This window comes from Mobula birostris, chromosome 1 (assembly GCF_030028105.1).
Source record: "Mobula birostris isolate sMobBir1 chromosome 1, sMobBir1.hap1, whole genome shotgun sequence".
NCBI lineage: Eukaryota > Metazoa > Chordata > Chondrichthyes > Myliobatiformes > Myliobatidae > Mobula > Mobula birostris.
In genome coordinates, this window is record NC_092370.1 from 133,058,768 (window position 1) to 133,074,294 (window position 15,527).

General features: G+C 39.3%; 1 protein-coding gene across 1 annotated transcript in view; it reads right to left on the reverse strand.

Annotated features, from left to right (window-relative positions):
- Positions 1 to 948: 948 nt before the first annotated feature.
- cd226 (CD226 molecule) overlaps positions 949 to 15,527 on the reverse strand; it is a 54,955-nt gene continuing 40,376 nt past the window's right edge. Inside the window, exons 4-6 of the mRNA XM_072262486.1 lie at positions 10,286 to 10,364; positions 10,128 to 10,188; positions 949 to 3,268 (exon numbers count right to left, since the gene is read on the reverse strand). Of these exons, the coding sequence (XP_072118587.1) occupies positions 3,131 to 3,268; positions 10,128 to 10,188; positions 10,286 to 10,364 (278 nt within the window). The 3' untranslated portion in view covers positions 949 to 3,130. The remainder of the gene's footprint in view (positions 3,269 to 10,127; positions 10,189 to 10,285; positions 10,365 to 15,527) is intronic.

Consider the following 15,527-nt stretch of genomic DNA (forward strand, 5'->3'; position numbering starts at 1 on the left):
CTAAATGAAATCCCAAAGCCTATAGTCTCATAGATTAGTTGGAAAAAGTCCACTATTTAAGCAAAAAAAGTCTATAGATTACATAACGTGTTCAATCTCTTGCACGGCCTCTTTTTCTTTGAACAAAGATAGACTCAGTCTTGTGGTGAATTTGAATTACATTCTGTTCATACTTATTTGTTGCATTTTGAAAAATAGTTCTGTACCATGAGTTGTAATTCAAAGAAGTTCTTTGTATGTGAACTCTGTATTGATCTTCTCCATTATGTTCGCACTTCAAAGCTTGCAATCACTATTGTAGCATGTCTTGTAAGACATCTGATCGGGTTAGCATACTGAATTTAGTGTGATCAGAAAAGTAATAGCCACCTCCCTGATTGCATCTAGTGCTACAGAAACTAAGGTTAACACTGAAAACTTCTTTGCAAATATGATCCATTATTGTTTTAATTAGAGCATCAATCAATGGGTTTTGCTGTAACAAGGCTTTAATAGATTGAGTACCTGCCTAGAAATGTCCTAATATGGCGTGTTTCCTCATAATAATGGGTGTGAAAATGTCAGTCTGCACTCTGAAACTGCTTAGATACAATCACTAGCAGTTAGTGTTGTTTTGTACGAAAACGGTAGAATGAAAAATAGCCACCTCCAGTTCTGTTTTTAGTTTTCTCTTTGTTGTTTATCCCAGCACTTATTGGCAGGAGCAATCTATTGAAAATGAGATACTGAATTCTAACCAAATCCATCAAACTGGTGTACATCTGTATCCAAAGGAAATTTCTATCTTAGTCATTATTATCTCCTGTTGCCTATTTATCTCATGGTCCATTTGTACTTCTGAGTATGGTTTTCAGTAGATGTTAATTTTTGTTGTAATTTATGGTTTTATGTGATGGCTCATGGAAATAAATTATTGGCTTTATCAAACAATGGTTTCAGATTTGTGTCTTTATTTTATATATAATACATTTGTCTGTTACACAAGAAACAACATAAAAGTCAGTTGATGATGTACAAACCATCACCTTTAACACACTATATAAAAGTGTCACCTTTAGAGCTCAATTTCTCAAATAACTGCATTTGCCTTATTATTGTGAAAGTATTTGACACTATGTAACATTACCCAATAAAATTAATTTCAATTAAACATTTTTATTAAACAAAGTTTTGGAAGCAAGTCAAATAAAGCTGCTTAAAAGTAAAACAAGCATCTGTATATTACTGCCCCAGCTCCACTCTCGTCAACTACTGTGAATTTTAAATGCCAGTAAAAATAATATAAAAGCACTATGTAGAACGTGGGATGGCTTAGAGAACATATGCAACAAAACCATATTCTTGGACATGCCCATTTAAAATGGGCATATAATATGGAACATAGAATAGTACAACACAGGAACAAGACTTTTGGCCCACAATGTTTGCTAAACCAATTAAATTAGAAATCAAATGGCCAAGTAAAGTAATCCCTTCTGCCTACACAATGTCCATACCCTTCCATTTATGTGCCAAGTGTTCTCGTACACTCCTGAAGCCCCGAGGATGAAGGCCAATGACCTCTGATGTCAGTGAGTCATGGGGTCAAAGGTCCATGTGGGGCAGGTCCAGAGGTCCAATGTCAGCAGGTCTGGATGTTGGATTCCAGTGATCTCCGAGAACGGAGATTGGGTTGGCAGACACTGAGGATGAAGTCCTGTGATCCCAGAGGTCAAGGAACACAGTTGGTAGGCCTCAAGTACAGGGTTAATGATCCTCAGTGGGGGGTGGGGGGCAGCAGGGTAGATGGTAAGAATGGGCTGTTGTTGTACTTGTCTTGGAGTATGTTGGCCATTTGTTGTTCTGCTGAGCAATCAGCTGATGAAGGGTCTCAGCCAGAAATGTCAACTCTTTATTCTTTTCCATAGATGCTGCCTTACCTGCTGACTTCCTCCACCATTCTGTGTGTGTATTAGTCTGGATTTCCAGCATCTGAAGAACCTCTAGTGTTTATTATGGTTTCTTCATTTGATTGCCTTATCTTAAAATGGTAATAATCCATTTTCTTCCAACTAAGTATCAATCTACCATTGCTGACTACTTCTAACTCAGATTAAGTTCAAAATTCACATCAGGTTTAGTCTCCTTCTCCATATCCAATCCACCAGAAACATGCATTACTTTCTCCTCTAAAAGTTTGTCTGTCTCGTCTATCTCTTTCTCAATCCATGCATTTACCAGTCAACTCCAGTATCTCCTTTACATTTTTTGAGTCCTATCCTTCATTAGATATGAGATCCAGAATAACTTCCACTAAAGGTTGCATTCCCCTCTGTTCCTGTACCTTCAGCTTCCCCAAGCCCCATAAAAGCAGTAACAAACACTCTAGTGTTCAACACAACCAGAACCTCTTAAAAACACTCCGCAGATCAAAAGGCAAAGGGCCTTTCTTTGACCTAATGACTGCCCTTTCAATACATTAGCCATTTCGGCAACAATTTATTCAGCCCCTACTGTCATCTTCTGCAATATCATTGTGGTATTTCTTACACAAATCTCACATGTTTACATTTACATTCCACTTCCTGCCTTTTGCCCATTGGTTCATTAAAGAGCTCTTATTTGAGTCTCTGATCTTAAACAGAGGACTAAAATTAAGAACTCACATTTTGAACAAACAACCTTTATGATGAAAAACAAACAGTAGTCTGATGATCTTGAATCTTGAATGATAATCTGGTTAAAATCCCTATTTATTCTGAAGTAAATTCATTAACTTTAGCTTCTCTGGGCATTTAAGAGAAACACGTAAGGATGTGGCCTTAATAGCAAAATATGTTACAAAGTGGAAAAGCTTATACTTACATCCAAATTTTGAATATGCTTAGAACTCTTTAAGAATTAGGTTGGTTTACTTTCTTAGAAACAAACACTTTTATTTCCTGTAAACCATAACAAATTTTAACAGTTAAAAATAATGGTCAAAGATATTTATTATCAAAACAGACTAAATATTTTCAAAACCTGAAGTACAGAAAATCACAGTCATGCTCACTCTTTAGAGTGAGCAATTTGTTATGGAACGATGTAAAAACACAAACAAAGAGCAGTCTGTGGTTGATGAAGGTTGGTCTGCATTCTGTTAATGACATCATTGACAGGTCCTTGGTCTGCCTGTCTGCATACGGTGTGGCAGGTTTAAGTAAATGTCTTGATTTTCTGCAGCCCTACAACTTCTGTGGTCAGAGGTGGTAGTAAAGGCATAGCTGTTTTGGTTGACTCTTCTTTGCTGTTAGTAAAGAGTACTGTTAGAATTGTTCTGCAGGCACTAGCAAATACCAAACATTGTCTGAACCACTTTTTAAAATAAAAAGAATAATTAATTTCTATGAATAGTCACTGTTCATAACAGGGAACACACACTATATTGATAAACTCAGAGACAGATTCAATTCAAGTAAAGAGTGAGTAGCTCTTTGTTAAGTTTGGGTTGCATTCCAGTGGTACTCTCTCAATTAGTCTATTCTTTTCTGGGAGAATGATTTATTAATATAATAAACATTAGGAAAAAAAATAATGTAATAAGATTAAGAATTTATGGAGTAATTTGTTTGTACAACTGTTGTCCATGCAGGTTAAGAAAGGTTAAAAGAGAAGGCACTTTATTCGATGTTATTTCTAAATGTCACCTTGTCATCATCACAGCCAATTCTAGCAGTAGAAATGTCCTCCCACGGTGGGTATGATTCTCTAAAATCTCCTACTTCAGAGAGTTGCGGAGGATTACTCATTAGAGGTGTGTGAAGTGTTTGGATGGCACAGTAGCGCAGCGGTTAACACTATTAAAGCACCAGCAAGTAGGGTTCAATTCTCATTCTTGTCTGTAAGGTGTTTGTTTGTTCTTCCCCTGACCTCCAGGTACTCCAGCTTACTCACAACACAAAGACATAAAGGTCTCAAGGCAACATCATTGCATTTCAGACAGAGAACATAAAGGTAGCTTAATTGGGTTACATGGGTGCAACTGGGCCGCAATAGCTCATTACATTGGAATGGCCTGTTACAGTGCTGTATTTCTTCATAAAATAAAGAAAATGAAATGAAGATAAATTGCTTTTTGAGAGATTGAGGGCCATAGGGATCAATTTCAGGAGGACTAGATCTGGCATGATCTTGTTCAACGCTGGCACCGGCTGAAGGGTCCTGGAGCCTACCTCACCCCCTCTTTCTTGAGCTTCTAAGATCTCGCTGAACACTGCCACATATGTACTAATGACAGAATTTTCTAGAACACAGTTAATACTCAGAACCAGGATGATTTTGCCCCTAACCATATGCCTTTGGAATGTGTGAGGAATAGCTGTGGCATCTCAGCTAATTTGACATGTCGGAGTTCAGAAAATGAACGACCTCAGGCAGTTGAGCAACCACGACAGCCGATACTTCATTACGTTGAGAAAAAATGATAAGAGCTGGGCGCTCTCACCACTTGCCTGTTGGTGCATCAACTATTCATTGCCTTCCAGCATGTGGCATCTGGCCGTTGGATTAAATTAGTTTTTCATTAACTTCTGCAGCTCACACTCAAGGCAACATCATTGCATTTCAGACAGAAAACAAAGGTTCCAATAAAGCAGTCGATGAGTGTTTTGTGGACCCCTAAGACAATGCCATTGATCCCACTATGGGCTGAATGAACTTTGTTCCCTTGGACACTGACTTTAATAAGATATGGATAGTCAAAGGATTTAGGGATTGGGTGTTATGTGGATGAAGGGAAAGAACAGCATATAAATGGCAAAGCACATTTGTGGGATTGTCTTGCCTATTCTTACATTAGATTAGCTTTATTTGTCACATGTACATCGAAATATCAAAACGTACAGTGAAATGCATCTTTTTGCGTCAACGACCAACCCTCCCAGAGTGAAGGTTGTGCTTAGGGCAGGCCACTAGTGTCACCATGCTTCTGACACCAACAATACATGTCACCAGCTCACCAACCCTAACCATGATCCTTTGGAGTGTGGTAGGAAACTGAAGCACTCAGAGGGATCCTTACAGACAGCTGCGGGAATTGAACCCTGATTGGTGATCGCTGACTCTGCAAAGCGTTTTAGCTAACCGCTATGCTACTGTGCCATCTCCTTATGTTCTCATGAACAATGTACTCCACCTCAGTCTTCCAGCACTGAATTTAATCAGTTAGGCATGACACTGTAGGCCAAAGGGCCTGCTCACAAACAGGCTCTTTGGCCTACAATGTTATACCTAACCAATTAAATTCATAATCAAATGGCTAACTAAACTAATCTCTTCTGCCTACACCATCTTTCCATTTTCCATTTTCCTATCTAACCATCTCTTAAAAGTCCCTAATGTATCTGCCTCTACCACCAGCCCACGCAGCACATTCCAAACACTCACCCTGTGCAAAAAACTTGCCCATCACATCTCCTTTGAAATGACCCCTCCCACCTTTAATGCATGCCCTCTGGTATTAGACATTTCAACCCTGGGAAAAAGATATGGTCTGTCTGCTCTATCTATGCCTCTCGTAATCATTGATCTCAATCACTAATTCAGTGGTCCTTTCACAAACACCTGCTCAGTATCACTAGCATTTTTCTGTTTCTATTCCAGATATGCACTATTTTCAATTTTCATTTTCCTTATCTCAGAATTTACTTAGAGCGGATGTGGGGATGATGTTTCTTACAGTGGACGAGTCTAGGACCAGAGGGCACAGCCTCAGAATAGAAAGATGTCCATTTCAAACAGAGATGAGGAGGAATCAGAGAGTGCAAAATCTGCAGAATTCATTGCCACAGATGGCTGTGGAGGCCAAATCATTGGGTCTATTTAAAGCTGGAGGTTGATAGGCTCTTGATTAGTAAGGGCTTCAAAAGTTATGGGCAGAAGGTAGTTAATTGGGTAATAAATCAGCCTTGATGGAATGGCGGAGCAAAATCGATAGGCCAAGTGGTCTTATTCTGCTCCCTTGTCTTATGGTCTTCATTAATATCATTAGGCTACTTTCCAAAAATATTCCAGCTTTGGAATACTGCTGAGACATGCCAGGATCAAGCCCAGTATTATTGACTTTGATGCCCTTTGGTGTCAGAACTTGCACTGTCAGTGGTCCATCAGGTTTTTACCAAGGAGTAGACTGCTGAAGTCTCACTTCAAAAGTACTTCATGTGTCAACTTCTTTATGCCCACCATAAATACCAATAGGTAATCACCCTTGGTGATTTTGCCCCAGGTCTGTTGTGATCTGATCCTGAATAAGATAGATTCTTCATTTTGTAACAAATATAATAACACTGAAAATGCAAATTGACATCAGGAGAAATGTGTCTCCTCATCATCAACATCTCTACGGTTAGCACCGCTTCAACGTTCAGGTTCCTGGGCATCATTATTTCCCAGGACCTCATGTGGGAGAACCACATCTCCTTCAGCAATGAAAAGGTTCAGCAGACCATGCACTTCCTGCATCAGCTGGTAAAATTCCAATTTCCTCCAAACATACAGTGCAATTCTACCCTGCCAACATAGAGAGCATCGTCACGTCAGACATTACCGTCTGGTTTGGTGCAGCGTCCCCTCACAATACACGAGAACTACAGAGAACTGACAGGAGAGCAGAAAAAGGACTTTGGCTGCAGTCTACCATCACTGTTAGACCTGCCTGTGTCCAGGACAAAGCAGGGAGGGAGAATCATAGTAGACACTGCCCAGCCTGCAAAATGCTTTTTCCAAAAAGCTCCCTTCCGAAAAGTGCTATAGAGTTATTAAAACAAAATCTTCATACCATCTTTAAAGTTTCTTCCCTCATTCTGCCAGGTTAACCTGATCAACCATTCTAGATAGACCCCCCCCCCCCACACTCACTTCTATTACTCCAGTCACTACGCTGCATTGTACACACTTTAAAACACTTTTTCTAATGCTATTTACATTGTAACTACATACTGATATTTATGTATTTATACACATTTTATTCCATATCTGTACTTCTAACATTATTTTATATAATTCCTGAATGATTTTTTGGTTGCACATGACGTCAACACATCAAAGCAAATTCCTAATACATGCAAGTTTATGTGGCAGATGAATCTGATCCTAAAGTTGATCCTATTCTAAAGATTAGACAGAATAGATTATATCTTGCATGAGAAATGATCTGTTGGAAAATACAGATGTTCTGTTAACCCTTGGTCTATGATATTTGCACACAAGCTTGTGAAAGAGCGCAAACTTTCCGCAAGCTCAGCATGCTTCACCTCTGCTAAACCAGGTCCCATTGGCTCCAGAGTGATATAGCATGTTCCTTCTTGCTGCCCCTACCTTGGCCATCCAATACCTTATCAACATTGAGCAAAACATTGGACTCTTTACAACATGAAGAGGGATATCTTGGGCAATGCAGAGTTCAGCATTTCTAAGTCTGCCATTTTCACAAGACTCCTTACACGATGGGATTAATGGAACATGCTCTTCTAAATGTTAATATTTATTTTACACTTATTTTATTCAGAAGTCACTATCTGTGGGATTAATTGTTTCTAAACACTGAGAAACTTTTATCAAGCATCTTCATACTCACTTTGATGATTTCTAAAAATGCACTGTTTGGTGTTAGGAACTAAGTGCAGCCCCATTAAGGTTCTTCCAAATAAGACCATGAGACATACAGTTGCAAGAAAACACTTGTGAACCCTTTGCAATTACCTGGTTTTCTGCATTAATTGCTCATAAAATGTGGTCTGATCTTCATCTAAGTCACAATAATAGACAAACACAATCTGCCTCAAATAATAGCACATGGTTTTACATATTCTTGTCAACACCATTTACACAATTGCAGTCTAGGTTCAAAAAAGTATATGAACCTCTGGGGTAATGCCTTCTACAAAAGCTATTTGGAGTCAGGTGTTCCAATCAATGAGATGAGATTGGAGGTGTGGGCTGTAGAGGTGCGCTGCCCTTTAAAGAAGACACACAAAGTCAGATTACTGACAGGACCTGTGCTTCTCAAGAAAGATCTCTTTTATGTACACCATGCCTCGAGCAAAACAACTTTCAGAGAACCTTTGAAGAATTGTTGCAATGCATGAAGCTGGGAAAGGCTACAAAAGCATTTCTAAAGACCTGAGTGTTCATTAGTCCACAGCAAGAGAAATTGTCTCCAAGTCGAGGAAGTTCAGTACTGTTGCTACTGTCCCTAGGAGTGGGCGTCCTGCAAAGATCACACCAAGAGCACAACAAGCAATGTGAAGGAAGTGAAAAAGAACCCAAGGGTAACAGAAAAAGACCTGCAGAAATCTCTAGAACTTGCTAAAGTCTCTGTTTATGTGTTCACTATAAGAAAAGCACTGAACAAGAATGGTGTTTATGGAAGACACCATGGAGGAAACCATTGCTCTCCAAACAAAATATCGCTGCATGTCGGAAGTTTGCAAAGACCACCTGGCTGTTCCCTAATGCTTCTGAGACAATATTATGTGTGCAGAGGAGACAAAAGTTGAACCTTTTGGCAGAAATAAACACTGCTATGTTTGGAGGAAAAAGGGCAGTGCACGCCGACACCAAAACCTCATCCCAGCTCTGAAGCATGGTGGGAGGAGCATCTCGGTTTGGGGCTGCTTTGCTGCCTCAGTGCCTGGACAGCTTGAAATTGTTGAGGGAACAATAAATTCAAAATTGTACCAAGACATTTTACAGGAGAGTGTCAGGGTAGCAGTCCATCACCTGAAGCTTAATAGAACTTGAATGATACAACAAGACAATGATCTGAAAGCCAAGAATAAATCAAAAACAGAATGGTATAAAAAGAAGAAAATTCATGTGTTGAAATGGCCAAGTCAGAGTCCAGATCTTAACACAATTGAGATGCTGTGGCATGATCTGAAGAGGGCTGTTCATGTAGGGTATCCCAGAAATATTGATATATATCAATAAGGTTTTGCATGGAGGAATGGTCTAAACTTCCTCCAAGCCAATGTACAGGACTGATCAACAGTTACTGGAAACATTTGGTTGAAGTTACTGCTGTACAAGGGGAACACATCAGTTCTTGAAAGCAAAGGTTCACATACTTTTTCCAGCAAATACGTGTAGTATTCGATCATTATTCTCAATAAATAAATGAACAAGTATAATGTTTTGTGTTATTTATTTAATTGGGTTCTTTTTATCTAGTTTTAGGACTTAAGTGAAGATCTGATCATATTGTAGGTCATATTTATGCAGAAATAGAGAAAATTCTAAGGGGTTCTCAAACTTTCTAGCACCAGGAGCAGAATTAAGCTATTTGGCCTATCAAGTTGGCTCTGCTATTCCATCATGGCTGATTTATTATCCATCTCAACCCCATTTTCCTGCCTTCTCCGTGTAACCTTTGACACCCTTACTAATCAGCAACCAATCAATCTCCAGTTAAATATACCCAATGACCTGGCCTGTACAGCCACCTGTAGCCATGAATTGCGCACACTCACCGCCCTCTGGCTAAAGAAATTCCTCATCATCACTGTTCTAAGAGGAGGTCCTTTTATTTTGAACTGTGCCCTCTGGTCCTAGGCTCCACTATTAGTCTTATTATGGATAAACTTAACAACAGCAAACACAACTGATAAAAATAAAAATTTGATTTGTATTTCAATCTACTTAAACATTGAAACAGCAGTACAGTAAGCTATGCCTACTCCCCTATTTCAATGGATACCTGTTACATAAATATGCGGGTTAGGATTAGAGTGCTTCTTGTGCAATAAGTGTGCATTTTTTCATTTATTTACATGAAGAAACTCATTCTTAAATTACAAATAATAATTATAAGTTGATGTAGCTCATCGTTAAATTTATGCTAGCGGATTATAATTATAAGACCATAAGACATGAGAGCAAATTAGGCCATTCAGTCCATCTAGTCTGTTCTGCTATTCCATCATGGCTGATATATTATCACTTGGAACTCTATTCTCCTGCCTTCTCTCCGTAACCTTTTGCAGCCTCCCTAATTTAGAACCAATCACCCTCCACTTTAAATAAACCCAATGACGTGCCTCCACAGCCATCTGCGGCAGTGAATTCCACAGATTCACCACCCTCTGGTTAAAGAACAAATGTTGTCTTGCCTGATTTCTTTCGATGCTCTTGCTTTTTAACACTCTTTTAGCCCTCTTCCATTTCTTTCTCCTGATGAAAAGAATAAGATACATTAGTATGATGCTAATTAATCATTTTCACTAATCTATTTCCAGATTTAATTTATGAAAAATCAGAGAACACATACCTCCACACACAGCCAATGATCAATATCAAGAAAAGGATCCCAACAGCAACTGCACTGATAACCAGAAGCATTTCATTGCCTGTAAATAAAGATAAAAAGTATGTTATATACCAAGTAAGTGGTGGAAGGCATTACCTGTCAAACAATGCTTAAAAAGGCATTGGTCAGACCCCACTTGGAGTATTGTAAACAGTTCTGGACCCCTTGTATAAGAAAGGATGTACTGACATTGGAGAGGGTCCAGAGGAGGTTCACAAAAATAATCCCAGGAATAAAAGGGTTAATGTTGGGGCCTGTACTTGCTGGGCATTAGAAGAATGAGAGAGAATTTCATTGAAACCTGTTGAATATCGAAAGGCCTAGGTAAGGTGGGCATTGAGAGGATGTTTCCTGCAGTGGGGGCAGGGTGGGGGGGGGGTCTAGGACTAGGGACACAGCCTTAGAACAGGAGGATGTCCCTTTAGAAAAGAGATGAGAAAAAATGTATTTAGACAGAGAATGATGAATCTGTGGAATTCAATCCCACAGACAGCTGTGAAAGCCAAGACATTGGGTATAATTAAAGCGGAGGTTGATAGGTTCTTGATTAGTAAGGGTATCAAAGATTACGGAAGAAGGCAGGATAACGGACTTGAGAGGGGTAATACAGCACCCATTATGCAATAGCAGAGCAGATTTGATAGGCCAAATGACCTAATTCTGCTCCAGCGTTTTATGGTCTTATGGTCTATATCACAAGGTTTGATTTGCTGGAGCTGTGGGCATTTATTTTGTTTTTACCATGAGGTTTTATTGCTGCTCCATAAATCATCATAGTTCAGAAGACACTTTGCAAATATTAATGTGACAGAACACATTATTGAACCAACAGCTCATATCACAGAAAAGCCAGCCGAGGTCAAAATCTAGAATTCCGTCCTGTTGAGGTGAAAATGGTTTAAGATTGTACAGGTGCAAGTAAAAAAGGCTTTTTTAAGGTCTTCTGTTCAGAATAATTGATACCTAACATGGTCCATATCTATCTTGCCACTTCCCTTTGCAGTGCTTTACTCCCTACGTTCCTTAAAATAACGAACTCTGCATAACCATCGTCTGGTCTTCAGCACGGAATCAGAATCAGGCTTATTATCACTGATATATGTCACAAAATTCATTGTTTTGTGGCATCAGTACAAGGCAATAGATCAAAGATCAAAATAGTGCAAAAGGAGAGCCAAATAGTTGGGTAGTATCCATGGGTCCATGGACCTCTCAGCAACAAGGGTAAGTGATTGATATTGTTGACAATGGATTTGTCTATCTTAAGACATCCCCACCGCCACCACCAACACCTAAAAGAATTAAATCATTGCAGGAGGAGTTGTGAGTTCTTAACAGTAGCAGGATTGTGGATTGGAGAAATGGGAGAGGGTGGTTACGGGGGGGGGGGGGCTCCAAAATAACATATTACTTATCTCACACTCTGCAAACAGAATTGGCCCTTCTATTTTGATTCTTGTAAACACCTGACTGGGTCATTTTCTAATTCCTGCATCCAGTACCATATCAGATCGATTGCGAGACTGTGGCGAGTGTGCACACGGCTGATGGATAACGCGATGAATCAATTGGGCCTCCTACATGCAGGAGGCACTCTCTTCTGCGCACAGGCTTTTGAGTGTGCATGTCTTTGTCTCAGCGGTCACGGTTTGTTACTCCCACACTGTAAGGTTCCCAGCATGTTCCATTACTGGAAATAGAAGATCTTTCAGTTTTCCGACACACCTCACTGTGGCTACGTCAAAGCTCAATCAAACATTGCATTATTTTTATGGTCATAAATCTGTTGAATGTGAGGCAAAGTGCAACCGCCCCTATAAATGATCACTAATAAAGTGAGAATCAGGTAGAAAGTAACACATACAAAATGCTGGGGACTCAGTAGGTCAGGCAGTGTCTATGGAAATGAATAAACAGTCAATGTTTCTGGCTGAAATTCCTCAAAGGGCAGGAAAGGAAGGGGAAAAAGGCCAGAATAAGAAGATGAGGGAGGGGAATTAATACCAGCTGGCAAGTGATAAGTGAAGCCAGGTAATCTGAAAGGTGTGTGGGTGGATGAGGGGGATGAAGTGAGAAGCTGGGAGGCAAAATGCGGAAGAGATCATGATATTCCTTGAAGGAGGCATGAGTGCAGAGTTAGATATAGGGTTTCAGTTGAGGATTGTGAGGTAGAGATGCCAGGAAGTGAGGAAAAAGACAGAGGTAGTGAACGGGAGATGGTATTGAGTGATAGAAGTTGTATGGAGGAAAACAAGTTGCAGGTTTCTCGGGAATGTAAAAATAAGACAGCGAATTGAAGATTGTAGAGGCTTATCATCCAGTGATGAAGGCAGTAGGCAGGATTTAAATAATGTAATGAAGGATGAGTTTTGAATGTGAACTGGTTTCTGATATCATTCCTTTTAGATTAACTAAGGATTTTCAAGAAATGTTAAGAGATACTGTGGGTACAAGACCTTTAAGAGATGGGGAATTCTTGTGTTTTGTAAAAATGGTGAGCAACATGAGAAAGATTAAGGGTTAAAAGCTTTGGGAGGAAGAAAAGTAACACCAAGGAATTTTATTGAATGACAGCAACTTTGAGGAGTAATTACAGGAGTGCCTCTAGATGTAGACCAAGTTAGGGAGGTGGGGGGGTTGGGGTAAATTTGTAGATGCTATATGTTTAAAAGGGGTATCATGGTGGAATAAGAATAGATATCTTATTGGTGTTGAATAAATTTGATGGAAAGTAAGTTGCCGGATAGGGTTAATTTAGCCTATATGAGTTATATATGAGCTATGTGCCCTCCCTCCTGAGATGTTTGCAGTGCCAGAAGTTTCGTCGTGTAGCAGCTGTGTGTAGGGATAAAAAGCAGTTGTTGTAGATGTGGTTGAGAACATGATTATGGTAATTGTGGAGAAGACATTCGGCCAAAATGTAGCAAAGGTGGAGGTGAACATAATTTTGATTATGCAGCGTGTCCTGTGGACAAGAAAGGTGTGGAAGTACAGTGTGTTTGGGTAGAAATGGACAATTCATATGCAGAGGCTCTTTAGAAAGTACAGGAGATAGTGTCAATGAAACCTACTAATATCTGGAAGACGGATAGGTTAGTGTGTAAAATGAATGATTTTATAACAAAGGATTCATTGATTTTTGATAAACTAATATTTGTTACTTTCATGGCAGATGTGGTAAATTGTACAGTACAAACTAAAAGTAGGACAGAAAAGAAAAATAAAATTGTATCCAGAACGTTGACTGTACTCTTTTCCACAGATGTTGCCTGGCCTGCTGAGTTCCTCCAGCATTTTTTGTGTGTGCTGCTTGGATTTCCAGCATCTGCAGATTTTCTCTTGTTTATGTAATGCTAGAGGTTTGTTAGCTAATGGTCAGGGGTTTTAATACTCATAGTACTATGTGAGGTTATAGTGACACAAATATGAAAAGATTGCGGAGGAAGACTTACTGGAAGAAAAATATTTGGTGTGCTTGAGTAATGGCCAGTAGGTGGCGGTAATGCATCTTACATTGGTCTACAACTACAACTGAACATGACTAGAAGAAGATAAGTGGAAGGGCTAAAAAGCTGAGGAAGTAATCAATAAGGAGAGTGGATCATGCCAGAAAGGGGAAGAGGAGGGGTACCAGAGTGAAGTGATGGGCAGCTGAAAAGATTTCAGAGTTGAGTCCAATAGGGAATTGAAAAAGAGAGAGTGTGTGCAAGGGGTGGGGGGGGGGGGGGGGTTAGAAATTACCGGAATTTAGAGAAATCAATGTTCATGCGTTCAAGTTGGAGGCTATCCAGATGAAGTATCTCTCCTCTAACATTAGGATGGCTTCATCGTATCAATAGAGGAAGCCATGGATTTCCAATGGAATCTCTTGTGTTTATGAACTAGAAAGCAGTTTGGTTTAAATGAAGTCTGAATCTTCTAGAACATGATGGGAACAGAAGTCATCTTTACATGAATTCTGGGAAAAGAAATTATCCAGGAATTCATGTAAAACATGAATTCTCTAACCTGGTAAGACACAGGTTGGAACCAAACAGAGGTCTCCAATTGTGGAAGTTTACTCAACCTGAAAGGAGCCCCAGGTCACGAAATTAAGAAGGGAAAAAAAGAATACAATAGCCTCCAATCATGACATTCCAGGCAGGGGTACACCAATTAATTATCTAGAAAATCAGAAGAAACAGGATAAATGGACAACCATCAAGAATGTCAGTGGTGATAACCATCACAGAAGGAAGACTTCTGTGTTTAGAACCCAGAGAAGTTTATAAACCCCATCGCAGTGAACCCTGCCAGAACTTAAAGTCAGTGTTTTAAATCTTGTGTTTTAATATGATGAGTAAGCAGTGACTCAAATGTGGAATTAACTTCACTCACCTCAACACTGAACTGACTCCACAATCTATAAACTAATTTTCAATGAGTCTACACTCATGTTCTCAGTATTATGCATTTATCATTATCATTAGCCGTATTTGCATCGTCAGCCTTCTTTCGCACAAAGTTGTTTTTCAGCCTTTTTGTGTAGTTTTTCATTGATTCTGTTGTATTTATTTGTCCTGTGAATCTCAAAGTAGTATATGGTGACATATATGTATTTTGATAACAAATTTGGTTGAACTTTGATCTAATTGTATGCCGGCATACCGAAGTAACTTGACTACAGATAAAGACTAAGTTGTACTAAACCTTGCCTTTAAGGTTTTATTTGTGGTTAACACCTTGGTTGAGGTCATATAGAAATAATAGCATCAACAGTCTTCAGGATGACATGGAGAAAGGAACCCACTGGAAATCACATGTGTGTGGCCACACCCAGGACTGACAAAGACACTGTGAGGATTTTCAGTAAGATAATGAAATGATTCTGCTTAATTCAGGATTTAGAAGCAACATGATTTAATATTGCCTCTGATTCATCTACAGTCCTGAAGAAAGTTGGCATATCAGCCATGATCAGAGCAGCATCGATGCACTGAATGGCCTAACTCTGCTCCTTTATCTTATGGTGTAATATCAGAATCAGGTTTATTATCACTAGCACACGTTGTGAAATTTGTTGTTTTGTGGCAGCAGTACTTTGCAATACATAATAATAAAAACTGTAATTTACAGTAAGAGGTACATATTAAAAATAGTTAAATTAAATAAGTAGTGCAAAAAAAGAAAAAAGGTAGTGAGGTAGTGTTCATGGGTTCAACGT